General features: G+C 40.1%; 3 protein-coding genes across 5 annotated transcripts in view; 1 reads left to right on the forward strand and 2 right to left on the reverse strand.

Moving 5' to 3' along the window:
• The window catches only part of LOC121901719 (zinc finger protein 710-like), a 28733-nt gene extending 15100 nt beyond the window's left edge, over window positions 1-13633 (forward strand). The window contains exons 1-5 of one of the 2 annotated variants that reach the window (XM_042418630.1): window positions 3361-3443; window positions 5401-6975; window positions 10496-10687; window positions 10808-10979; window positions 11859-13633. In XM_042418630.1, coding sequence (XP_042274564.1) covers window positions 3399-3443; window positions 5401-6975; window positions 10496-10687; window positions 10808-10979; window positions 11859-12040 — 2166 coding nt within the window. In that variant the 5' untranslated portion in view covers window positions 3361-3398 and the 3' untranslated portion in view covers window positions 12041-13633. Of the gene's footprint in view, window positions 1-3360; window positions 3444-5400; window positions 6976-10495; window positions 10688-10807; window positions 10980-11858 lie in introns of those variants that run through there. The other variant, XM_042418638.1, reaches the window with a different exon arrangement.
• Window positions 13634-15614: 1981 nt separating this feature from the next.
• On the reverse strand, window positions 15615-20776 carry LOC121900476 (isocitrate dehydrogenase [NADP], mitochondrial). 2 transcript variants are annotated; one of them, XM_042416850.1, is made up of 11 exons: window positions 20412-20776; window positions 19564-19655; window positions 19047-19212; window positions 18658-18818; window positions 18423-18566; window positions 18159-18295; window positions 17803-17954; window positions 17548-17660; window positions 16458-16555; window positions 16265-16357; window positions 15615-16131 (listed from the first exon to the last, which is right to left on the reverse strand). In XM_042416850.1, the coding sequence occupies exons 1-11, from the start codon at window positions 20512-20514 to the stop codon at window positions 16047-16049; spliced, it is 1344 nt and encodes a 447-aa protein (XP_042272784.1). In that variant the 5' UTR covers window positions 20515-20776; the 3' UTR covers window positions 15615-16046. The 2 variants fall into 2 exon arrangements, with proteins under 2 accessions (XP_042272784.1, XP_042272793.1); XM_042416859.1 differs by having other exon boundaries at window positions 20369-20504.
• Window positions 20777-22986: 2210 nt separating this feature from the next.
• Window positions 22987-25257, reverse strand: LOC121900484 (transmembrane emp24 domain-containing protein 3-like). Its single transcript, XM_042416873.1, has 3 exons — window positions 25021-25257; window positions 24320-24565; window positions 22987-23511 (listed from the first exon to the last, which is right to left on the reverse strand). The coding sequence occupies exons 1-3, from the start codon at window positions 25162-25164 to the stop codon at window positions 23278-23280; spliced, it is 624 nt and encodes a 207-aa protein (XP_042272807.1). The 5' UTR covers window positions 25165-25257; the 3' UTR covers window positions 22987-23277.
• Between the last annotated feature and the right edge of the window lie 940 nt (window positions 25258-26197).

The raw sequence follows: 26197 nt of genomic DNA on the forward strand, positions 1-26197 counted from the left end.
CTGAACTCCACAAGGATCCAGCTCTGTCTGGGCCATGTCAAGCCCTGGCCTGCTGCAGTGTCTTTTATCAGGATATATCCTTTGTGTCTGGATCCAGTTGAAAGGGACTGTACTTTACACCTGGCATCAGAATGTATCTCGAGCGGCCACTTTTGGTCAGATTTCACTTCCTTGGTCCCATGTGATGTTATTTGTAGGAAACTGTGACTTGAGTGAAACAAAAAAGATCACATTTGTTCTCAAGCGTATAGCTAGAGCAGTGCATTGAGACATGCATCAGTGTTATACTGTATGTAACTGGATATTTAGTTTTGAATTCTGATCAGATCACCTGAGATACATCTGTAATACTGAGATTATGAACAAGACCTGAGAAAGCACATGTTATTCTAGTTGACAAATGTAAGTCACACATCTTGGCTTGTTGTGTGGCTGCACTGGAGAATCATTTATTTAACTTCCTGTTAATGGAGCTTTTTGCAACTGTAAAGCAAAAGTTTAAGTAGTTTTATATAAAATAATTCTGACAGTTTTATGTAAGAATTTAAAGGTGATGTGAGATAAACTAATGAAAAGACCAGTAAGATTGTACGCTTTATCATTATATGAGATGTGTCTTGTCTTGCCCATTATGTTGTAAATCAAGCTACTGTATATTTTCTGATTTTATTTTACAGACAGTGTGGAAGCTTGTTTTGCATTGTGCTTGTCTGACTGGGTTGTGATTGACAGGAGGTGGGTTGTAGCATAACCACAGAGAACGGTAACTATTTGTGGAAAGTTTTATTCTGTAGATGAAAACATGGAAATCAGTGAGGCCTAAAGTAGAGGAAAGACACCCTCACCTGTCACGTCTCAGCTTTTGCAGTGTGTCTGAATGTGCCCAGCTTGTATAATGGGCAACAGTGAATAGTATCTAGTTGAAAATGTTTACCAGTGGTATCAGGATCAGGTTGTTATCTACACTAAATGAGAAAATTAGGAAAAACAGCTGTTAGGACATGATTAATAATAGAGATACTTGAAATAAGCATCGATCCATAGTTGGAAACGAGTGATTTTACTATTCTAACACACACCTGGAAACAAAATCCACCAATTACCCAAAAACATGACTGGTAATGCTGGATGGTTTGACCTAGGGCTGTAACTAATGATTGTTGTCATTATTGATTAATCTACAGATTATTTCCTCAAGTTGTCGAATCCAAAATCCAAAGATAATTGGTTTATTATCATAGAGGAGAGGAGTATGAAAACCAGAACATGTTCACATCTGGGAAGCTAGAACCAGTGATTTTTTTTGCTAAAAAAAAAAGATTATTTGATTATGAAAATCATTGCTGATTGTTTTTCTGTTGATTGAATAATTAACTAATCACTGCAGCTCTACTTAAATCATACTAATTGGGCAAATTGAATTAATGTTTGCAGGCTTTTCTTTTTGTTTGTTTTTTACATTTTTCTTTATCAGTTCTGCAATATTCATGATTATGACATTCTCAAGATATTTATACTGTTTATGACAGTTAACCTCTGACTGAAGTCTCTGTGAAATATATTTTCCTCTTCATCTTTTCAACATTTTGATGTCTTTATCAGATCCTTGGTCTCCCAAGTGATCGGTCTTTTCGCTTGTTGAGCATCAGTCGGTTCTTCTTCAACACCCCTCTCATGCTGGCCGTGGAGAACTATGATATTACTGTTCTTGTGTTCTGTGATACAGGAGGATGTTTGATCTAAAGGGAAGACAGTCAGTTTGTGGAAATTGATGTTGTGGCTATGTGACATGCCAGAGAAAACACCTTCAAACATACCATGCATTGACTCACACACTCATTAATAATGCACATCAGCATCTACAGTTACAATCAACTGTCCATTCACTCTTAGTGGCTTGGTGATGGAAATTCCATCAAAAGAAATGAAGCTTTGGTTTGTTTGCATCAATCCACACGTGTTTTCTGCAAAATGCTTACAACATGTTGAGTGAATCTAGGTTTTGTATGTGTAGTATTTTTTTATACTAACATATTACTACTTGAAAGGTTGATTCACATTTTCTCATTTCCCTCCACAATTTATGGCGTGGTGATTTGCAGCTTTGGTGTTGTCTCAGTATCATCGTTGGCAGGATATGCCTGACCTTTGTGGGCTCTCAGGCCACTGTTGGCACTGTCGCACCGCTCCACGGCTATCTCATCTCTCCACGCATACATGCCTAATTTCGCTGGCGGTGAAAAGAGATTTAAAAAAAAAAAAAAAAAGTTCTTCACACTCGAACCTCGATGTTTCCTGAGGCGTCAATCAGCACCCAGATTTGTGTGTGTGATTGAGGCAGAGGACGGAGGGATTTGCAGGCCTGTTTGATGCATCGTTAGCAGTAGCGTTATCCCTTCATTCTCCCTCACTCAGTCTGTTTCTTCTTCTTCATCCATCTTCCATTTCTTCTTATTCTTTTACCGCATTCTGCTCCACTCTTCCCATCCCCCTCTGTCTCTTCCTCTCTCTCTCTCTCTCTTTCTGCCTCTCCCTACCCCTCCCCTCCCCTCTCCTCTCTTTTCCTTCAGTATTCTCTCCTCCTCCTCCTCTTTCTCTCTCCATCCTCTCTCTCCCTCAATTCGCTCATCTCCTTGTCAGTCACCTTCCATCTCTTTCCTCTCCTTTCTCTCCCTCTCCTCTCTCTCTCTTTCCTCTCTTCTTCCCCTCTTGTATCACGTATTTGCAACCAAGTCTGCGCACAAAACAATCTTCCAACACTTTTCCGTACTCATAAACCTTACTTGATAGATGAGAGTGAAAGATACAAAGATGTAGAGAGAGGAGAGAGAGAGAGAAGAGAGACAGAAAAAGGACTCAACAATAGATGGAGACACAGGAATAAACAGATAAAGGAAGAGAGACAGACAGGGATAGGCAGAAACAAAGACAAAGAATGACAGACGGAGATAGAAGAAAGCAGGGTGAGCGAGGAAGCGAGGCAGCCTGGTGGATCCATAATTTCAGACTGATATGATGTTGATTTTATTTTTCTTGTTGGTGTGTGTGTGTCTTGTGACTTTGAGGTGACTTAGCCCATTTATCACCAGACTATCAAGGAGCCTTGTGCGTTTAGTGATGTATGAGCTGTGCTTTTTTTTTTTTCTTTTCTTTTTTTTTGTTGCTTTTAAACCTACTATCCACATGCTCATTCGTTGGAAGATTGTTTGTTTGTTTGTTTGCGTCTGCTCTGTGTTTGCGCTGGTGTGACCAGAGTCACTACTGATACTGTGTTGAAGGAGGAGGGAGGGGAGGATGGGGGCAATGTTAGCTCCGCCCCCCCCCCCCCCCCCCCTCATCCCTCACATATAAATAGGAGCCGAACATAACCTATTCTCACTCAACACTCGCACAGAAGAATGAGATCCTTAAAGCACCTGAAGCCTCACAGCAGGAGGAGCGTGGTGAGTGTATTGGCTCTCGCTCGTAGCATGTTGAGTGGTAGTGTACTGAGGTGGTGGGCAACATGGGTTGATCAGCTGAAAGACAGGTAGGAAAACTGCTACCGGTGATGTCTTGGATTTTTTTTTCTTTGTTTTTAAAGTTGCCACCAGTAGATTTCTTTTTTTTTCCCCCCTTCGTCATAAATTAAGAATAGTCTTTAATTGTCATTAACTCGTTACTCGCCTGTAGCTTCCAGAAATGTCCTCTTGGAGCTTTTTTTCCCCAAACTCTTCTCTGCTCCTGTTTCACTTCGCAATTTTTTTTTTATCTTTCATGCTGCCTGGCTTTCATTTTGTCATTTTTCTTTCTCCCTCTGTCTCTTGGTGTGCTAGCTGCCTCTCCTCTCCTCTCCTCTCCCTCCCTCTTGTCTCTACATATCTTTCTTTCTCTTTCTTCCTCTTGCTCTCTTTTGCCTGCTGCCTCACACTCACCCTCTCACTCTTTCACTCAGCTCTCCCCTCCCTCCCTCTCCAGTGTCTCTCTCTCTCTCTCTCTCTCTCTCTCTCTCTCTCTCTCAGCCTTCTTCCTTCCCTCCTGTCTCCCCTCCCCTCCTCTCCCACACCCCCCTTTCTCCTTATCTCTCCTTCACTCTCCCTTTACCTTTCATTTCTCTTTTTTTCTTTTTTCCTCTCCACCCTCCCCTCCACTAGACTCTTGCCTGCTCTAAGCTCTCTCCTCCCTCCCTCCCTTCCTCTGTCTCTGCTTTCCCCCCTCTGTTCTCTCTCTGTTTTTGTCTACTCTCTTGCTTTTCCATTCTTTTTTTGTGTCTTAATCTTTCTCAGTTTTTCTTCTTTTTTCCTCTCCCCTTTGCACTTGTATATGTGTGTGTGTGTGAGTGTGTGTGTGTAGATCAGTAGGCCATCTAATCCCTCACAACACACACACACACACACACACACAAGCCAAGCCATACATGGTTAGCATGCTGGATTAGGATGGTGTCTCAGTCACCAGATCTAAAAAGGTTTGCTTTTGGACAGTCTTAATGACGGCTCGCTACATGTACCAGAACCATTGACTGGGGAATAGGTTAGTCCCTGTAGGAGGGAATCTTCTCTGGTTTTGTGTATCCTTCACAGTGATGCAATAACACGCTCTTTAAAATCAAAGTCTCCGTTTCTGTCTCTCTCTTTTTCCTTATTTCTCTCTCGACAACCATCTCAAAGAGACACTCTGATTGGATGATGAGCCTCATCACCTTTTTGTCGGTACTGGATCACTATTGATGAAGGACACGTTCTTATTGGAGCACAGTGTGCTGTAGCTCAGTTTTTCTTCCTTTCATATCAATTTAGTTTGAACTCTATTTAGTTTTTTCAACAGTGATTGTTTTCGTAGTAGCTTTTCCTAGCCCATTGGTTCCCAGAATGGGGGTCAGGACCAGGCCACTGGATTAATGCAAGGGGCTGCGAGATGAATGGACAGGATAGGGCAACAAAACATATTTCTGACACACAAAATTGGTTTTTTGCAAGCTTTCCACTATTTTTTGCTTTTATTTATTGTGAATTGCTGTGTATTATCTCCTCAGCCTCTAAAAGTTATTCAGATGAAACAAAATAAGTCCTCTTTTGTTTAACTGGTAGACAATGCAACATGTGACGAGGGGTCCCAGGTAGACTTTACATTATTTTAAGGGGCCACAAGCCAAAAACGTTGGGAATCACTGTCCTAGCCAGTAAGTTAGACCTTAGAAATTGGCTGAAACAACAAAACAGACATTTACCTGAATTCAAGATGATGACAGAGAAGCAATCCATATTTTAATTTACTTCCCTCTGCTATGCCGTGTGGAAGAATGAGTCATAAACTTGATTTGCTGACTATAGAGATAGTATACTCAGATATATATATTGTTCATTGCTTCCTTGCAGTGCTGTGGTCTTGACCATGTGTGTGTGTCTCTTTCTGTTCCAGGAGGAGGCGAGCCGGCGCCTGGGTAGATGTGAGCCCAAGGTAATGGCCAGGCTGGTGGACATAGGCACACAAACAGATCCAGTTGTTGTGCTGTCCTTGGCCCAGGCCGCCGTGCTAGGTCTCATCTCCCAGAATGAAGTGTTTGGAGCTACCATAGCACCTAACGGCTTCTACACCGGTGAACCCAAAGAATCCCCCGCACCCCCAGTAGACGGAGTCGACTACGAGTACGCAGACCAGCTTATCGGAGCCAACGGAGATTACCTAGGAGACAACTTGGGAGAAGACGGACAGATGCAACCCAGCTGCAGTCAGAGGAGGTGGCAGCAGGGGCCCCCTCAACAACATCCAGACGGGAAAATGGTCGTCCCCGAACGCCACAGCCTCCAAGCCGGTGATGGGACCTCGTCTCATGTGAAAGGGGAAGGGGTGACCTCTGCAATGTCCTCCTGTGTCCACATGCTGAACAACATGGCTCCCAGAGGGGGTTTAGTTCAGGTGGATCCAGCCACCCTCAGAGGCACCAACAAGAACTGTGCAGAATGTGAGCGGGAGGCAACTAACCAACAGCAGCCCAACACACACGGACACCCTCCTCCCACCCAGGTGGGGCACAGAGCAGGGGAGCAGGCCCACAGAGGACTGCAGGGCCAGCGCCCTATGGGTGGCCACGGCCGAGGCGTCCGGGAAGATGAAGAAGACGTGGAACACCAGGGGAACAACATGATGAAGCCCTCACAGCAGGACGAAGCCATCAGCAGCTACTTCCAAACCAGTGAAGTAGGCAGCTATGATTCGGCGGAAATGGGCATGGGAGGCGAGTACGAAGACGGCAGCCAGAGTATGATGTGGACAGATGGGAGCTGTGGAGGGCAGCACCAGCAGCCTCAGCAACCCCAACCTCCTCGTCGGCATGGCGGCCGCAGAGTCGACCGACTAGATATCAACATCCAGATTGACGAATCTTACTGCGTAGATGTGGGAGATGGTCTGAAGCGCTGGAAATGCCGCATGTGTGATAAATCGTACACCTCTAAGTACAACCTGGTCACACACATCCTGGGCCACAACGGCATCAAACCACATGCCTGTCCCCATTGTGGGAAGCTCTTCAAACAGCCCAGTCATCTTCAAACCCATCTGTTAACCCACCAAGGTACACGGCCCCACAAGTGCACCGTCTGCAAGAAGGGGTTTACCCAGACCAGCCACCTGAAGCGGCACATGCTCCAACACACGGACGTCAAGCCCTACAGCTGCCGCTTCTGTCGCCGCGGCTTTGCCTATCCTAGCGAGCTGCGAGCACACGAAGTGAAACACGAGCGCGGCCGCTGCCATGTCTGCTCACAGTGTGGCATGGAGTTCCCCACCTATGCTCACCTCAAACGTCACCAGACCAGCCACCAGGGCCCCCATACCTTCCAGTGCACAGAGTGCAACAAGTCGTTCGCCTACCGTAGCCAGCTCCAGAATCACCTCCTGAAGCACCAGAGCCCAAGACCTTACACCTGCTCCCAGTGCGGCCTGGAGTTTGTTCAGCTTCACCACCTACGTCAGCACTCGCTCACTCATAAGGTACTGACACCGCCGCCGGACACTTCCGATCCCACCCAAGTTTACTGACCGTTCTAGTTACAGACACACTGTAAATATTACCTGAATAGTTCATTAGACTGTTCAGGGTTTTCTTTTATCATGTAAGAGAGAATGATAAAGGAGACAGAAACGGATCACCAAAAGGAGGCTACCACACCTCTGTTGTCCAAAGGCCTCACCTCAGTTCATCTTCTGTCCTTTACCCACTAAAATCTGGGTGAAGTAGACAGGTAAGAGCACTTAGCTTGGCAGGCATCCATGCTCTGTGCCTCATGCCTCTGTGTCTTTTTAGAGCTGCAACGATTAGCTGATTCGTCAATTATTCGATTAAATCAATTAGATGGTCGACAGAAAAATAATCAACAAGCAACTAATCAGCAGCTATTTTGATAATTGATTAATCATTGAAATAATTTTAAAGTAAAAGTGTCAAACATTTTCCAGTTTCAGCCAGTCATTGTGAAGATATGCTGCTTTTTTTAGTCATATGTGAAAGTAAATTGAATATCTTTGGGTTTTGGACTATAGGTCTGATAAACCAGGCAATTATACTGTTTTCAGATGTTATATAGAACAAACGATAATGAAAATAATCGTTAGTTGCAGGCAGCTCTAGGGTCTTTATTTCAGACTTTTGTTGTGATGAAAAATTTCATTGGATTTTAAGACTAGAAGCATCTAGAAACAGTAAAATGTACGATTTCAATATAATATTATAGCAAGACTAAACAGCAGCCAGCCTGAATGTTTGATAAAGTCAAATAAGAAACAAAGATAGGAAAGTTAAGCCTTTTTTTGACAAACACCTAAGCATTTAAAAATGATATCCCTACACTTTAAACTTCAGAACACAGGTTTCAGTCTTTGATATCACTAAAAGGCAAAAGCTGACGCTACCTCATCAACAATACTAAGGAATTCTTTGCAAGTTTTTTCATCTGTATAAGGTTTTTATCAACATGCTAACAGGTTAAGAACATTATATTTTACATGCAGTTCCCCTGAGTATGGTTACAGTCATTAAGTTCATCCATATGTCTTCAGGCTGCATTTTTGAGTGAATCATCTTCCCTTCAGATGTTTGCATTAGATAAAGCAGAGAAACTGTAGAATAGATATGTCAATTCAATGTTGCATTCAGTCTTGCATGTTGCAAGGATTTGATGCTGTGCATCCACAATATAAGGCGTCTTCCTCATGGCCATCCTCGTGTAAATGAGATGTCTGTAATTGCTCAGTGCCCCCTGCCTGTTCTACACATGTACATGCTAATTACTCTCTCTCTCTCTCACACACACACACGCACACACACACACACACACACACACACACACACACACACACACACACACACACACACACACACACACACACACACATATACACAGACATACAGGTGAGGAACAGCGGGATGAGGAGGCCCAGATATCACAGTTCATTTCATATAAGCACAGCACCATCTTTTTCTATGTTATTGATTCTTGATGATTCTAAAATATGCAACATATGACATCTTGGCCTTTCTCTGAATCGACCCCCCAATCATTTCGCCTTTTGAATGAGGCCATGTTTGGAAATTGCCAGAGTCTAACTTCATACAGATAGATGCAGGGATAGAAAGATCTGGGGCAGTATTTATAAAGTTTCCTAGTACAAAAAGTTCCCCCGAGTGATGAAAATCTAAGAAAAATCTCAGAATTATGACATTTTCTAAGAAAGACTAAATCCTGGTCTGAGATCCTGGTGAAGATAAAACTTATTCACAAAGCATCTTAACCCTTAAGAGAGCTCCTAAGGTAAAAAATTGTTAGGAGTAAGCAGGAGGACTTTTAAGAGGCTTAAGAGTTTCTTAAGCAGAGGAGAAAATGGCGGAAAGACAAAGAGGAAGGATAAATATTCTCCAAGCGCTGAATGACAGTGACTTAATGAAATGCTACAGAATAGATCATGCACGGATAATGTTCGAGGTTGATCTCATTAGACATACGCTCATATCTCCCATCCAAGACAATAACACTATAACACCAGAAATTAAAGTGATCACAACACTTAAGATATTTGGCAACTGAAATAATATGGAATTTGCAGACAGCTGAAAAAAAAAGATTTATATGCCAACCAACGCCACTACTCATATAGACTGGCCAGCAATCACAGAAATTAATGAAAGCTGAGCCATTTTTTCCTCTTTAATATCAAATAGATTAAGTACTAAAATGACCAGCATGGTAAATAAATGTAAGAAAATAAATGTAACAACTATCAGCATGTGAATGGGCTGCTGCACAAGTAGACCTGTGTTTTCAAACATTTCATAGGCTACTTTTAAAGAATGGCTCACAATTTATTCAACAGATTTTCATTACATAAAAAGAGTATTTATAATTACACAATGTCTTAATAGAGACTAAATTCTATGATTAGGCCTATCGATTTCACTGTCATTATATGCCCATTATCACTAAGAGTGCATTTTTCTTTCTTTTTCTTTTTCTCTTTTTTTTTTTTTTTTTTTTGGATCAACCAATCACATATTTTAAAAGAATGAGTCATATCTAGCAACGGGGTCAGCCACACCTCCTCACCAAAGTAACAGTTTTTGTCCCTTCCTTGCTTAGAGTTGCACTGAGACGTTTCCTAAATCACTTCTAAGCTGGGACTCCTTGCTAGAATTTTTTAGGCCCAATTAAGAGCTCTCTGAGAGTCTCCTCAGAATGTTTGTGAATACGACCCTTGCTCATTTTGGCTACTTTCTAATAGAAAACACACAGTGACAAATAAAAAATGCTTCATTACAAAGGGTTTACTTAAATTTTATTACTTTTAGGGGAACAAAAATTCCGGAAATGGGAGAGATAACATGTACAAACAGCAGTCTGTATTCAAAGAGGAGTGAGAATGTTCTCCTTTGTGGCTTGTTTTCACTGTCATTGAGCCTGTTGACTGCTCCCCCTGGTGGCCAACAACATCAAACCCTGTCTGTTGTGCAGACGGTGGGTGGACTGACAGCCTGCCAGATTTGTCTGGTTATACAAACACTGTCTCTCGACCTACTCGTGACCTGTAATACATATTTGTTCTTCCCAATAACCCAGAATCCAGTCATTCAGTCCCACTTTGTGTACTGAGAGCGCTGCAGCTCATTCATTTAGACAAGCCTCAAGGCTGTGGATGTTGTGACTTGTTTACTCTTGTGACCTAATTCTCAATGTTTATACATTTCCTGTGGCATGTGGCTGAGAATATTACAGGAGCAAAGTAAGGATGGCTGGACAGGGCTTTTACTCTTGGGTCAGCTAAAATTTAACAAATCAAAACAAATCTGCCACCAGCATCCCAGAGAATCGGTCGCTTTGCAAATATAACACATTGTACATACATTTCAGTACATGACATGCTAAAACAGTCCACTAGTTTCTCATTTTGAGTAGAAAACATGGCAAGGAAATGAGTGATACGTTTGTTTGGTTGACCCCTTCTTTCTGTTTGGACTCTGCAGGGGATGAAAGGCCACAAGTGTGACGTGTGTTCCCGAGAGTTCACCCTGTCTGCCAACCTGAAGAGGCACATGCTCATCCACAACAGCGTGCGGCCGTTCCAGTGTCACGTCTGCTTCAAGAGCTTCATCCAGAAACAGACCCTCAAGACCCACATGATTGTCCACCTGCCTGTGAAGCCATTCAAATGCAAGGTAATTGAACCCGATTCATTTTAAAAAGTAGTAGACTACTTCAAAGTCTATACTTGACTTTGCTGTATATGTCTGTGTTCATCAATGTCAACATTTTTGGTTATTTTTGTTGTTATCCAGGTATGTGGAAAGTCTTTCAACAGAATGTACAACCTGCTGGGCCACATGCATCTCCATGCTGGCAGTAAGCCCTTCAAGTGTCCTTACTGCACCAGTAAGTTCAACCTGAAGGGGAACCTCAGCAGGCACATGAAGGTCAAACATGGAATGGACGTATCACCAGAAGGACAAGGTGAGGCTCGCTGCACATATCATCACTTTTTTTTCTCTCTATTTAACCTTTATTTTTCCAGGAAAGTAGCTTCCTCACTTATTTTTACCACCAACATTTTCCCTGTTTGTAATCAAATTCCAATTGTAATGTTAATTCTGAAAGTTATATTTAACGCTAACGTTAATGTTTGTGAATACGGTCCAAGATCCTCAGTACGGACACAAAAATGGGCCTGAATATGTCAATATCCTGAGGCGAGTCATGCTCAGCCCAAGTTGCTGACCTAAACCAAACCCTGTTTTATAATATGTGCTATTATATTTCCCAGACATGATGACAGCAGAGCAAACTCGTTTTTATGAAAAGAATATTTATTGGAAATTTCACAAAAGGTTGGAAGATACAATCAGCATGTGATTTTATTTTTGTTGTTGCTTTTTATGTAAGCTACAGTCCTGCCAAAGGCTTGTTGTTTGCCGCATTTTTGTGTTGGTTTCTCCATTTTCTCTTGCTGATTTGTGCTTTTTCACTTATTGTTATTTCTCTTATTCTTACTTATTATTTTCACTCAGTGTTATTGGAACTTATTGAAATACAATATGAGTAGTATAATACAAGAGCCCGCAGGCATCAAAACAACAGACAAACCAGATATATTAACTCTTTGACTTGTTGAATCCTTTCTTTCATTTTGCCTCATTAAGTTTTATTTACTGATTTATTATTTTTACATTTACTGCTATATAGCAGAAATGTCTTAAGGGTTTTGTAGCACAGTCCTATGAAATGTTTAATTTTTTTAAGTTGGCAAGATCTCCTATGATGGGCGGAATTTCCTTACACTAATGGTAACTTTGGAAATGTGCTTTATAACCCCTTTTTTATTTTATTTTCCAGAAGTTCTTCCAGAAATGGAAAGCCAGGGGGAATATGAAGGACAGAACTTCAGCTTTACATCACCAGACAATATGGACAATGGTGGCTCCCAGAACCTCACTAAACTCACTACAGCAAATATGGAGGACATGGAGGAGTATTACAATTTTGGGAAGGATACAAGCAGCTACACTACACCTTGAGTGGTGATGGACCGGAGAACATGTTTTGTTTTTTTTGAAGGCAGAAGGAAGTAACAGAGTTGTTGTCAAGGCTTTGGAAGACACTAGGGAAGGGGGTTTTCTTTAAGTTTTGGCCTACTTCCAGAAGAGCCAGAACTGTCCGACTCTGATGGGAGGCCAGGTAGGAGACGCACTTCAAAGTAGACGTTTCAGCTCTGTGGCTGATAGCAGAGACACTGAAACTGTTGACATGGTCTGGAGCTCCTTTTCTGGGATTACTATGCCACCGACTCAAAGACTCTCTCTGGCGGACAGTCAAATCTGTATGTTGTGTGTATGTATCAGCTATTTGGGGGAAAAAAAAGAAAAACGTTGCAGTTGCAGAGCCATCAGTTACATTTGATGTGATAGAAATTTGTTTACCATTATGCCATTTTTTTTCATTCACGACCAATGTATGCCCTTATATTTTTGACTGAAAGTGCCAGCTAGATACATTTGCAACTAAGCTTCCACCGTGTCAGCTATTTACTCACTGTATATTGAACTTTTGATACATAGTCACAACATATTCATAGGTTTGAATGCTCTTACTTAACAATTCCTAATTGTATTTACCCTTTCCTGCCCAGCCCTCAGTTTAAACAGGCCGGTCTGTCAATGCGTGTGTGTGCTTTTGCACAGGACATTGTAGCCTCTTTCATGCCAGGGCATTTACTACCAAAGTTGCTACTGTCCCATGTCAGCTGATACCAGAAAACAATGCATCCGACATGTAAAGCCCTCTCACTGTACAAATGATTCTGCAACATGCAGTATGTTTACCCACCGTTTTGTTTCACATGGTTTAGCTTTACATGAATAATCTATCCCGTGTAGTGAATATACTGCTCTAGTTTTTGAATTACTGAGTGAACAATACAAAGCACTTTTTCATTGAGACCTGTCATTTTTCTGTGAAGGCTGTCTTCAGTAAGAGTGAACTCAATTCGCCTCAAGCAGAAGAACTGGGGGAAATGAGATGGTAGAATCTTCCAGACCCCCCAAAATGGCAATATTATTAAACACAAACAAGATATGCTTTCTCAGTAGGTTTTTTGTAAACTGCAGTTTTCTTGATATGGATATTTGACAGTTGTCAGTTCAAATGCGAATTGAAGAATGAGCAGTTTGTGCAGAGAATCAGCAGTTTGGGTTGTTTGTTGTTTGTAGTTTCAGCACTCTTAAATCCAGGGCTGTTTTCACTTCACTTTCAATTCAAATAATTCAGAAAGATATATTCCTCCCTCAAGGGAAAAAACATTAAAAGTGGATATAAAATCCATTCTGGAGATTAAAAAGATGAGTGCTGTGTCACTAGCAAATTATTTGGAGGTTGTAGTTACATTTTGAAATGATTGAATTGAAAATGGACTGACGGTGGTCCTGGTGTTCATAATTCTGTTTTGGGGAAGACAGTCAGCTCCCCCTGTCCTGCCATGCAGGTCAGCCTTGATATGCACACTAAACCAGAGGAATGGTCTACTAGTTCTTTTTTGAGATGAGGAATATCAAACTGAGACCTCATGGAAATTGACCATGAATTATTTAATAAAGGTTCTCTAGTTTAAATGATGGAGACTGGTGTTTTAATCTGTCACTGTGTGGGGGGTAATTCTGAGTTGAATGGGGATATATATATATATATATATATATATATATATATATATTTTATTTTTTTTTATTTTTTTTTGGTTCTTTTCTTTAGCCACACTAGAGGCATATGGCAATGTCCCTCCATACACAACTTTGGTCCAGATTATTGAATGGATTGGCATGAGGATGAGGATGGTCATCCGAGGATGAAGCCTCCTGACTTTGGTGATCCGCAGACATTTCCTCTAGCGCCACCATGAGGTTCACATATGTGGGTTTCAATGAAATGTCTCTGTGGTTCAGAAATTCATGTTCCCCTCTGAGTGAATATTAATAGCTTTGGTGATCCCTTAACTAAACATCTAGCACCATCATCAAGTCAAAAATGTATTATGACCAAACACCTGCAGAACTAATGACATTATCCATCAGCCTTATTTTCAAATGTTGGCATGCTATCATGATAAACTAAGATGATGAACATGGTAAATATTATAGCAGATAAACATCAGCATGTAAGCATGTTGGCATGCTAACATTAGCATTTCTCTTAGTCTTGTTTTAAATGGTTTTATGCAGTCAGCTGACAGTGTCTTGAGTCAGGACACATTGCCTGTTGTGGGAAGAAAACTGGGGCTTATACTTCCATAGGAAATCACTTCTCAGGACCTGATCATTTTGCACAGAGATATAACTCTTTTTATGGCTGCAGATCATATTAAGTGGGGGGTTCTTTAGCATTTAGAAGTTCCAGCAGAACGTTCACCCAGGATAAAATTTAGGAAAAAAAAAAAAAAAAAAGGTAATCTAAATGCTAATTTCTGGTCATTTTTGATGGAAGCACCTTGTTCATCTTCTTAGACTTTTCAGTGATTGGGAGGGAGAGACATATTCCTTGGTCCTCTGTAATAAAGTTAATCGATCTGTCAAGACTTTGAGTCCCATATGCTTTAGACTGAGAGTGAACAATAAAATAACAAGATATCAAACTAAGCATTGTTCCATCAGTGTTAGATAGCCAGATCTGTGCAGATTGTATTCACATATACTTACTAAAAATGTGTTTTCTTTTAATCTACATTGATAAGCTATAGGTTGTTATATGAGACAACATAATGAAAATCAGGTAATTTAGATGAACACTGCTGGAAAGTCAATTCAGGTAATCTGTGATGGCAGCTTACCTGACATGATCTGAATCGTATACCGTGAGCCTCAGTTATTCTTCATTACACACAGACTGGATCAATAATAATCTGCTGACACAATTTAGCCCATGATCAATTTCAGACAAGAATGGTGTAAAGTTTAAACTGGGGCATTGTTGCAGAATGAACTTTAATATTCCATAGAGGACATGGCTTGTCGACTGTGATCATGTCGACATCTGCTGGTGATACACTGTAGGTGCCTCCACAGCAAAGAGCTTCACCAGACCTCCCATCAGGTCTGGCCCCCTGCTGGTGCAAATGCTGCTCACTGTCATGCACTGGCTGGTGCATATGACGCCTCCTAAATGAGCAGACAGCACTGCATGATTGCACTACTGGGCAGAAGCTTATATGAGCAAGTGTATGAAATTAAAATGTGAAATGAATTTGTATGTGGATGGCATTTACTATTAGTGATTCTGACTGCCACATCTGGATTGGCCAATGTAAGGTTACCTCTTATAGCACCCCCTGGAGGAGTTGTGTATGTAACACTGGTTCAACAGGAAAGGGTTCAAGTTCAGATTGTTGTAATAAATGCGTCCTTCTTGTCAGCCAGAGTTTGATAAACTGAAACCAAAAATGTTTCTCCACTCCTTTACTTATCATTAAAACCCGAAGAACTTGATTATCATAGAGTGGTTTTTAACCACACCCAAAATGTTTCTGTACAGCCTGTGTTGATATGTGTGTTACTGAGTGTTGCACTGAAAACAATGTTTCTGCAGAAAAAGACAACTCCACACTGCTTGTCATTAAGTGATTAGCTTTTGCTTTTTTATATTCATGCTTATAGAGCAATACATGGCATTACTGTCATTTTTTGCACATATAGATTCCTGAAGATACCTTTTAATTGAATGCAAAAATAGAAACTTCCTTGAAATGGCCATTATAAGTTACTATTAGCAATAATATTACTGTTATTTATACAGTACAATCACTCAATTTATTAATATCAAAAAGGACCATTGGCAAAAGCAAAGGTGGAGGAACACAAGCTACTGTACACAAGATACTCTATAAGTGATCTATACAAATAGGAAAATGGCACATAAATAGTAAACTTGTTTCCTTCAAAACTGGATACAAAGGTTGATACAAACAACAGGTAAAAACGAGTGAAAAATCTACAGACAGGGTTTGTCTGTACATTGGCACATGTGTCTTCTGATCGTTCTTCATTTGCCCAGAGCTTTGTCCAGGTTGGTCTTGATGGCATCTAGGAAGTCTGATGTGTTGACATAATGTTCATTCAGCTTGCAGCTGCAAGATCACGGAGCAGAGGTGAGACATGTGATAAAATATACAATCTGTCCTTTATATAGTTTCCTGAAATCAACTATACACATACAACATACACTTGGCATGACTCGGGGATCTGAATATGTAAACTCACTTGGCCAAACCGTGGATGCAGCCTGCGAGGTCTTTGGTCATCACACCATTTTCCACAGTTTCCACACAGACTTTTTCTAATGTCTGGGAGAACCTGGAGAGCGACAATGCAGGGTGACAACTCAATATGATGCAATATTTCACAAACATATATGTCACATGAGTGAATGACACTTGCTAATCAGAAAACATACTTCATCAGATCAGGATTTCCATCCAGTGTGCCTCTGTGCTCCAGTCCTCTGGTCCAAGCAAAGATGCTGGCAATTGGGTTTGTACTGGTTGGTCTTCCCTACAATGCAAGAACACAGTTACTGAAAATTTAACATGACTTTTTGCATTCTGGTCTATTTTGTTATTGTGCAGGGAGACAATCATATCTCTTACTCATCTACCACGGATTTCTTTGTGTGACTGTTCAACATTGGTGTAAAATGATGAGTCTAAAAAGAGTCTCTTATTGTTTGATTTGACTAGCACCAAAACCTGCCTTTTACTGTGTCGATCACCGAAAATTTCCAGTTTTTAAACTCCATTTAAACTGTGCTGAAGATATCACAAAAAAATATTGATGCATAAAATATGACTCAATTTTTCTTCCAGTAATTTGGATCAGTTGAAAAACAAGATACAAACAAAAAATTAAACAAAATAAAATAAAATTCACACCAATTCTTCTGCCCGCTCTTTAATTTTCTTGCACTTTTCAAAACTGTGTGTAAGTCAAAGAGAAATTCAAACTGGGTGTGGTTTGATTTTTCTGATGTTTTGAAGTTGCTCACTTAATTACTCTGTTAATACTTGCAGCTGAATACAGATTAAACTGTATAATTTTTTCAGTGAACTTTATATTTCAATGCACTTCTATCGTTTGATGAACTCAGTTTGAACAGTTTCCATGTTGGATGGGTTTGCACTGACTTCAAACATTAAGAGACTGCTTGCAAAACAAAAAGTAGAGAATCCCACAAAACTGAGTAAAGAGAAAATGGCTGAATAAGCAAATTTGAGTGACAGTTGGTATTTGGCATATTCATTGCAATTTACAGCTCTTAACCCTCACAACTTAAATTGCGACTCTACACTACCCCAACAACTATCCCTGAAACAGTCCCTTGAAAAAGTAGGGTCTGACTAAAATGTCCCTCATTTCGCAAACATTTCCACATTTTTGAGGTATAAAACTCTATAAACTATAGAACAGGAACACACACACACACACAAACAGTTTTCTTTCCTCATAAAGTAAAAACACTTGCAGCAGTGTGACCTGGTGACCCTTACCCTCTGGTGTTCACGGTAGTGCCTGGTGACGGTGCCATGGGCAGCCTCAGCCTCAATAGTCTTACCATCAGGACACACCAGTACTGATGTCATGAGACCCAGAGAGCCAAAACCTGGACACAACACAGACAAACAAGCCATTAAAGGGTAATCCCATGATAAGAATAAGCCCAAACAATAGCAATGGACTTTATATATTGTATCACCTCCTGACATTATCTTCATGGTCAGAACATGGGGTAAAAGTACTCTTACCTTGAGCCAGAATGTCTGACTGCACATCTCCATCATAATTCTTGCAGGCCCAAACAAATCCTCCTGAAGACTTCAGGACCTGGGCCACCATGTCGTCAATGAGACGGTGCTCGTACCAGATCTTCAGCTTGTCAAACTCTGGTTTGTACGTCCTGAGGGAGACAGAATAATGAAACTGTCACCATAACATTATTTTCATACACTATAACTGGAGACGGTGCATTGTTTGCTCATCTGGTTTTATCACGTGAAATTTTGAATTTTGAAATTTTAGCCTGCTGAAAAGTTTTGTTGTTTTTTTTCTAATAAAACAATTAACTTCACAAAGGCTCAGTTGTCCTTGTTTAGTATCTTACTTCTCAAAGATTTCCTGGAAGATGTCTTTGAAGCGCCCGTCGTAGGCCTTGAGGATGGTGTTCTTAGTGCTCATGTATAGAGGCCACCTCTTTTGAATGGCATACTGGAAGCAGCTGTGAGCAAACCCACTGATGGACTGTATGAAGTAAATATGAAGGTCCAGAATTTAAACAGAAGAAATCACATCACAGAAACCAAAATTATCTTCTATCTATGCTTGTATTATCCCATTTAAATAAATCTATAAACAAACTTATTCTTACCTCATCAGTGTTGTACATTCCCATCGCACAGCCCCCAGCAGGAAAGTCAAACACCTCCCACTCCTTCTGCTTGCTTCCATCGTTTGGAGAAAACACAATCTTGAACTTGCCAGGCTGGTCAACAACAAAGTCTGTGGCCCTGTACTGTGAGATTAAACATCAAACCTGGTAAACCAGATTGTTCTTTGATCCGTTTGGCTTTGAAAAAAGTGAACACCACATTTGCATTTTTTACCTGATCGCCAAAAGCATGTCTGCCGATTGTTATTGGTTGTGTCCAACCAGGAACAAGACGGGGAATGTTTTTACAAAGGATTGGCTCACGGAAAACTGTGCCGCCCAAGATGTTCCTGATGGTTCCATTTGGACTCTTCCACATCTTCTTTAGCTTAAACTCTGAGAAAAACAACAAAAGCATTTGCAGCTGAAGACCCAGCACAGTTTCAGTCTTTAACCATAGCTAAGATAACCAACTCATAAAGAAACAAAATGATTATCATTACATGTGCTGTTATTTACACGCTCACATATACAACTCTTACTGTTTATACTGGTTAAAAAGGAAATATTACATAATCCCAAACATTTGAAAAAAGCTGCTTAAATTCAATACATCAAACTTACCCTCAACTCTGGCCTCATCAGGGGTGATTGTGGCACACTTGACAGCCACGTTGTACTTCAGAGTCGCAAGTGCAGAGTCAATGGTGACCTGGTCATCCGTCTGGTCGCGGTACGGCAGACCGAGGTCAAAGTACTTCAGCTCAACATCCACGTTGGAAAGGATGAGCTGAACATGTACAAAACGTTTATGCGTTATTTGTCTGAGCACAGTGCTGCACAACGACCACAAAATCACACACAGTTTCTGTGATTTAATGTGCCAGTTAAACTATATATTCTATATATAAAAATATATTCTATTCTGATCTGTTTTGTCCTGCACAATCTCCTCATGAGAACCTAATTTCCTTTTGAGTTTGTCATCCGGGATCACAGGCTCAAGAAAAAATATACCATGAATCCACTTTGAATGAATCAATTTTGATTGTGAATACAAGAAACATCCTTCAAATTTCTAATAATTAAAGGCTATCTATCGTTTTTTTATTAGTGAAAAGTCAGTCTTGCAGGCTTTTACCTTCTCTTTGATGAACTCCCATATGATGCGAGTCATCTCATCTCCGTCCATCTCCACCACCGGCTGGGCCACCTTGATTCGCTTCGTGGCATCTGTGAAATGTTTAAATTGATTTTCATGCCTTAATGTGTTTGTCAGTTTGTCGTCTAATTAAAATTCATTTAGCTGAAATTTCAAACGGTCATAATTTGCATGTTGACCTTGGTTTAGACTGAATACACCTATACAAATCAAGCAAAATGCTAAAATTACTACATAGTACACACATCTCACCTGTAACACCTGTCTGATGAAGCACAATAAATATTTCTTTTACCACTCAGATAAGCAGAGTTTATTCTTAATGAGACAATGAAACTCAGGCAGCTGCCAGGTTTTCTGACCTTAGGATTATAGGACTGATTTGATAGCAGTTATTACCTGTCCAGCCTTTTTTTGGTCCTGACAGCACGTGGACTCACATGTCAAGACAGGCTACTCAAATAATAATTTTTATTATCATTCTTGCTACAGAGTGGATTATCATTCCTTTTTCAGGATCTGGTATGTATATACTTCCTACACAACATTCAATGAAATAAGAAACACTTACTTAAACAAGTTTTTCAGATTTCAAAGAGCTTAATGATCTCTCAACATTAAAAATAATCCTAGGAGAAGGAGACAGGACATATCTTGCTGCCCAATATCTATCAACATGCCACAACCTGAGGGTCACAATGACTAGACACAGATAAACTGTCACATACTGTTTGTTATCTAAAACAACACACAACTAAATGATCATCACTTTAATGTTACGAACCTCGCTGAAAATGAATGGATGTTTTGATCGACGGCTGACTTACAGTTCCTCTGTTGCAGTCTGTGATGATGGCAGCCGGCGGCCGGTGACAGTACAGCAGCTACACTTCTCGACCCCGTGGTCAGAGCCTTCAGGTAACCCGCCATGTTTACAGGGGATTGATTACTGACACGTACGAGGCCGTTCAGACTGTACCGTCTTTTCTTATCAATGAATTACAGGTCGCCATGGAGCCCAGACGTAGGCGCTAATAAATTCCACCCACGTCACCGTGGATAGAGCACGTTTCACGCTGATTGGTCCGCGGGAGAAGCGCCGGGCCAATCAGAGCGAAGCGTTCTTGTTGAATAGCTTCCAATGGGTTCAGTGTGGGTTCAAGTCGGTTCAAGTTCACTTCAACTGTCCTTCCTTTGTCAATGGAAGAGTGTATTTTTTATGTCTTTATTTAACTAGTCTGTTGTTTAATTTATTTTACGTATTCATATTTTATTCATTGTTATTTTTCTTTTTTTCTTTCTATTTCTTATGTATTGTTTGTGATCCCCCTGGCATTTTGTTCACAATATATGTCGTTCTTTATTGTACTCAAAGTAAAAAAACTCTCCTTACTATTTCTGATGATTTCTGATGCCTGACTGTGTGAGTCCCATCGTATTCAGTGTTAAATAAATACACACAACAAGTGGCTTTGAATACACTTCAGTTTGTCTTTTGGTTTGAGAATTTGCAGGTGTGAATATAATACTTCCCAATTTTTAATGTTTTCAAAAAATAACTGATTAAGATAAATAAATGTAGTAATAATAATAACAATATTATTATTATTATTATTATTAATAATGTATTTATTTCTATTTAACATTTCATGACAGTGGTCACCCTCTCACGTTTCAGCCAATCACCCACCACCTGCCTCTTGAACTAATCTTAAACTAGCAAACTGTTAGCTAGTTAGCTTCCAGGGTATGTGTTAAAATAATTCACATAAATTAATGACTTTCCCTTAAATTTTATTTAAATCTGTTGACAACAAACAGACAAGTAAACAAATAGGACTGAAAACATATGAGGTTACTATAGAAGAGGATTAGGACCATGTGAAAAATTAATTTGAGTTCTTTTTAAAGTCAGAATTCTGGGTTTAAATACATTTTTCCCATGTGGCCCTAATCCTCTTCCGTAAGTCACTTTCTAATGTCCGTTAAACATGTCTCCTTGTGGAATAACACAGACACAACAAGCATATCTCCAAATGTGCATGAATGAAAACTAAGAATCCAATCAATCAGTAACAACAGGATGGGATGTTAACAAACAAACAAAAACAGTATACATTCACTTTTGTAGGAAATTAAGAAAAAAAACTTGCTTAAGGCACTTTTTATGGAAAAGAAAAAAAAGGCATGGACCGGAACAACTTTTGCACATAAATTAAGATGATAACATCAAACTAAACACCATAAAACAACTAAAACTAACAATCACAAACAACAGTTCTTTGGTTTCTACTTGTGTGCCACAACTTTCACTGTAACTGCTGGACATCAAGATGAAAATCCAGTCTGAAGGCAATCTGGGTCATGAACAGATACTGTAGATCTAACTGAAACTGCTTTATCATACCTCTATAAAAATATAATAAATAATCTCTGCAAGATTGAACAATTTCAATATGATCAACAAAATGTTTCTTTTCAATATTCAAGATTCAGTTTATTGTCATTTTTTTCTGTATTTGCATACAGAAAAAAATGAAATGCTCTTCCTCCCAGCCCACAGCAGTGCAACAACAACAGAAAGGATTAAGATATACTGTATACCTAAAAAATTCCCTAAAAATGATAAAAACATAAATCCCAAGAGAAAAAGAAACAAAAAAAGAACGAGCAGTTAGCAGCACAGTGAGTTAAAGTGCATTTAGAGAGAAGTACATGTCTCAGTTGGATGTAAACAGCTCTTGTGTGTCAACGAGTGACTGATGGGGGAGTTATAAAATCCATTTTGCTGTCCAGACAACATTAGCCAGCATGATTGTTGGAACTGCCCGTTTGTATGGGTTAGCAGTTAGCCTAGCTTGCACTATTCCACGCCTGCCCTGCCTCCACGTCCTGCCACACTGCTTTCGATGTTTCCTCTCCGGTGCAACTTGAGGCAAGGCTGTGGTCTTCTTTGGGTCCACTGGGTGTAACAGACCAAGCGCGCTCATCTGATTTAGCACCCAAAAGTCTTTGTTACAAATGTCCAAAAGAAACTGATGATCATAGACATATTTCCCTGCACTCCACACAATGACACAGACGTAGACGTTGACATGGACAAAGACACTGCATAGTAGGAACTAGGAGAGGCCACTGCAAATGTCGCGCCGCCATCACACCAGTTCATGGAGAGAGAGAGAATACCACCAACAAGGACCCTTCATTTCACCTCTTGTCTTCACAAAATAACTCTTCTGTTAGCTTCCTCAGTGCAGTTTCTCCTTTGGAAGGTTGGTAACAATGGCAGGTAGCAGTTAGCAGTTAACAGCTAGCTAGTTGTTTTGATTAAAAAAATATATCCAAAGATGATATCTCCTCTTCTGTTCTTGCTGATTAATGCTGTTACCTCTTTTTTAGGGCCTTTTCTGAAGATTATTTGAAGATTATTTTGCAAAATGTCCCACTTTTTAGGTGCAAGTTTGAGATGTATTCAGGTGCTGAAACTTGCTCTCAAAACACGTTAATATAGCACGTCAAGAACAAAACAACAGACACAAAAAGGATTTCACACTGAATAAGCCAGCAGAAATAAGACAATTACTCAAAGTATCACTTTAAAAAAGGGTTTGCTGATACTACAAGTTGTGTGTTAATCTCCAGATGCACTGCTACGTTAACATCAGGTTTCCACCCGTCTTCAAGACTACATGGTTAAGTCATCGCTGCTACAGAGCCTTTCTTGTCACTGAAGAAGCTCCTAAGCAACATGACTTGACCGATGCCGATGACAAACAGCAGAACGGTTTCTCCGACTGACCAGTAGGTAACCCGCTCTAAGAGGTGCTCTGCCTTTGTGCGGTCTTGTGCCTCTCGTAGTCTGTACCACGTCTGGGATTCAGCCACCACCTTCAGGATCTCATGAATGGAGACGCAAGTCGACTCCAGCTGAAAGAAGAAAGATCAACGCAAGTTAATCGAGAGCAAAGTAATGGCTTGGGGCAAAAGTTACGGTGGAAGGTGGGTGTCTCTCTTTCTCTCTCTCACACACACACAAACACACACGCACACACACCAGACTGACTTGTGCCCACAAAACTGCTTCTGAATTCACTTCAAATTCCAAAACTTTTCCCAGGAAGTACACATCATACTATTCACTATTCAAATGGTAACTATTTCTAACTTATGTTTTGTGCAAATTGAAATGGACTGGTTGTATGTATCTGTATGTGTCATTTTAAGGGTACCGGTATTAGTATTGGTATCACTTTCGGGGTACTGGTATTGTAATTTTTTAAATGATGCCCAGCCCTATACATCATGTTGAGACTCTTTATCATGTTGAGACTCTGAGTCAAAACAAGTCTGGTTCCACCTTGTGGACTTAATAAAAAACTGTCCCTCTTCTGAAATAATGATGGAACATCAACAGTGTTTCTGGACTTGCTCGTCTCATCTCCTGATTAGTTAGTACAGTCAAGTAGACACATTATCATCAGATAATTTTTATAGTTGTTTACTATTTTGTAATAATCACAAATGACATGATAAATAATCTATTCTGAGCAGATACTGTATGAAAATCCAATGTCTCTTTAACCAGTTTTATCTTGCATGTGAAAATATGTATAATGGTTTTGTTTATTTTCTGTTTGCCTGACTACAAGATGCCTTTTCAGACAAAACAGAATGAGCAGCAAGGCCACAGAGTTTTGAACGCCTTGTTCCTCATGTATAAGTTCCTCAGACGTACCTGAGTCAGTGCCGTGGTTCCAGTCATGCTCGGGAGGAGAGGTTCCTCATCACCATGGCGGAACTCCAGATACACAATTTTGTGTGTAAACGTGGAGAATTCATTGCTAAAGCAGACCTTGTAGACTCCCTTCATAGCTGTGGTGTGAGAGAAGCTGTCGTACTGCTTCTTTTTCTCGTTATACAACACATTGTTTTGAGGATCTGTGACAAAACAGTCCACATCATAGTTCCCTCCTGAAATCACCTAAAAGAAAAGAAAATACAAAACACAGATTAAAAAAAATGACGTGTGTGAATGACGTGAACAATGACACACCAAGATAGTAGAGTGCAGTTGTAACATATGTTTAGTTGTAACCATCAGTTTGTAACATGTTTGGGCTGTGTGGTGCTGAACTGACTGAAACTGGTTATGCAGCAAACCAGGTAACACTGGCTGAGATAACATTTACCAAACCATTGACTCCTCAAACTGAATCTGAGTTTCTAATGTTTACTGCAGTTAAATTAATTAATGAGGATGTCAGCTGACTTACCAAATGACCACCGAACTAAAAATGTAAAAGATGTATTAACTTTAACTTTGCATGTTCTTCCTTTTGTTAAAAAGGAGACAGACACTACTTAAATATCAAATGACAGAGGGCAGCGTCCTGCAAACACACAGACTGAAGTGATGAAGCCTGCAGAGTAACTTACTTGGAAGTCAATGTCGAACTTCACGTCTTTCTCTAGTTCCTCGTAGAAACACTGTTTGTCATTGTCGGGGAGCTCAAATGTGAGCTCAGTCCCAAACACCACAAACACATGGAGCAGCAAACAGCTCAGTCCCAGGTACAGCATGCTGAAGGCTGAAGCAAGTCTTCCTCAGCTTTGGTTGCAATGATGATAACAGTGTTGTAGCTCTGACGTGGCGCGAGCACGAAGAGCTTCCGGGGTACTTTTTTTTTTTTTTTTTGGATAAAAATTAGCCAAGTGTTACCAAACGTCAAACATCATCATGCATGGCTCTCTAAAACTAATCTATAACATTATATAAATACACTATATAAATACGATATAAAATAAAAATAATAATGAAATGTTAACATTTGTGTTGATTTGATTCAAACTTCCTGATTGCTTAATAGTGACACATATTATTTCATGTGAAGTAATTCACCAGGACCGGTTGTGAACAGTGACTGTATATAAATATGGACGACGCGTCTCCACTTCCTACCGCCATCATGGATGTATGACCGCTATGTAAAAGTGAAAGATATATTTGGGTCATCTAATCTAGTGGGGAAAGAAATGTTTCGCCTTCTTCTATTTCGTGATGACGATTGTTCATGAGCGGAAGTAGGGGCGTGGTGTACGCCAGCAGGGTTTTATCCTCGGTTGTCATAGCAACTGATACAGTACATGATATAACAATTTTGCTTCTGTTAATAATGTAAATTTAATTTAGTCAGGTGAATTAATCTCTCACACAGATTTGGTAATCTAATGTAGGCCCCACTGACAGCACAGCAGTTTATCTGCAGCGTCCAAACGAACATACAGAAAGAGACAGAGATGGATTTCCTCATAAACGCTTTTGCTCCGATATTAAGTGAGTAGTTAGTCAGGAAAAAGACAGAAATATAAATAAAATAAATATAACTTCTTAAAACAAAGTTATTTTGAGTTAATGAAAAAAAATGAGCCAAAACAGTTCCCTATTTGTCACTCAGGTTTGCTCAGTTCATTAAATCAAAATCATCATACACATTTACAATATACAAATCACCATTTTTACACACTAATATGTTCAGTACTTAAAACTAGAAAACCATCAATAAAACATTCATTCACAATCTGTAAATCAAGATACTAACAACCACCGAAAGGA

The sequence above is a fragment of the Thunnus maccoyii genome, chromosome 1 (genome assembly GCF_910596095.1).
Source record: "Thunnus maccoyii chromosome 1, fThuMac1.1, whole genome shotgun sequence".
Classification (NCBI taxonomy): Eukaryota; Metazoa; Chordata; class Actinopteri; order Scombriformes; family Scombridae; genus Thunnus; species Thunnus maccoyii.

Bases quoted from the DNA above. Each gene is read 5' to 3' on its own strand.
- LOC121900476 (XM_042416850.1), bottom strand. From the start codon at position 20,514: ATGGCGGGTTACCTGAAGGCTCTGACCACGGGGTCGAGAAGTGTAGCT. The intron at 17,955-18,158 runs GTAAGATACTAA...TGTCTCCCTCAG, and splicing joins TTCCAGGAAATCTTTGAGAA to GACGTACAAACCAGAGTTTG. The intron at 16,358-16,457 runs GTATGTTTTCTG...GTCGCTCTCCAG, and splicing joins GGAAATCCTGATCTGATGAA to GTTCTCCCAGACATTAGAAA.
- LOC121900484 (XM_042416873.1), bottom strand. From the start codon at position 25,164: ATGCTGTACCTGGGACTGAGCTGTTTGCTGCTCCATGTGTTTGTGGTG. The intron at 24,566-25,020 runs GTAAGTTACTCT...CTTTTCTTTTAG, and splicing joins AGTTCGACATTGACTTCCAA to GTGATTTCAGGAGGGAACTA. The intron at 23,512-24,319 runs GTACGTCTGAGG...TTCTTCTTTCAG, and splicing joins GAACCACGGCACTGACTCAG to CTGGAGTCGACTTGCGTCTC.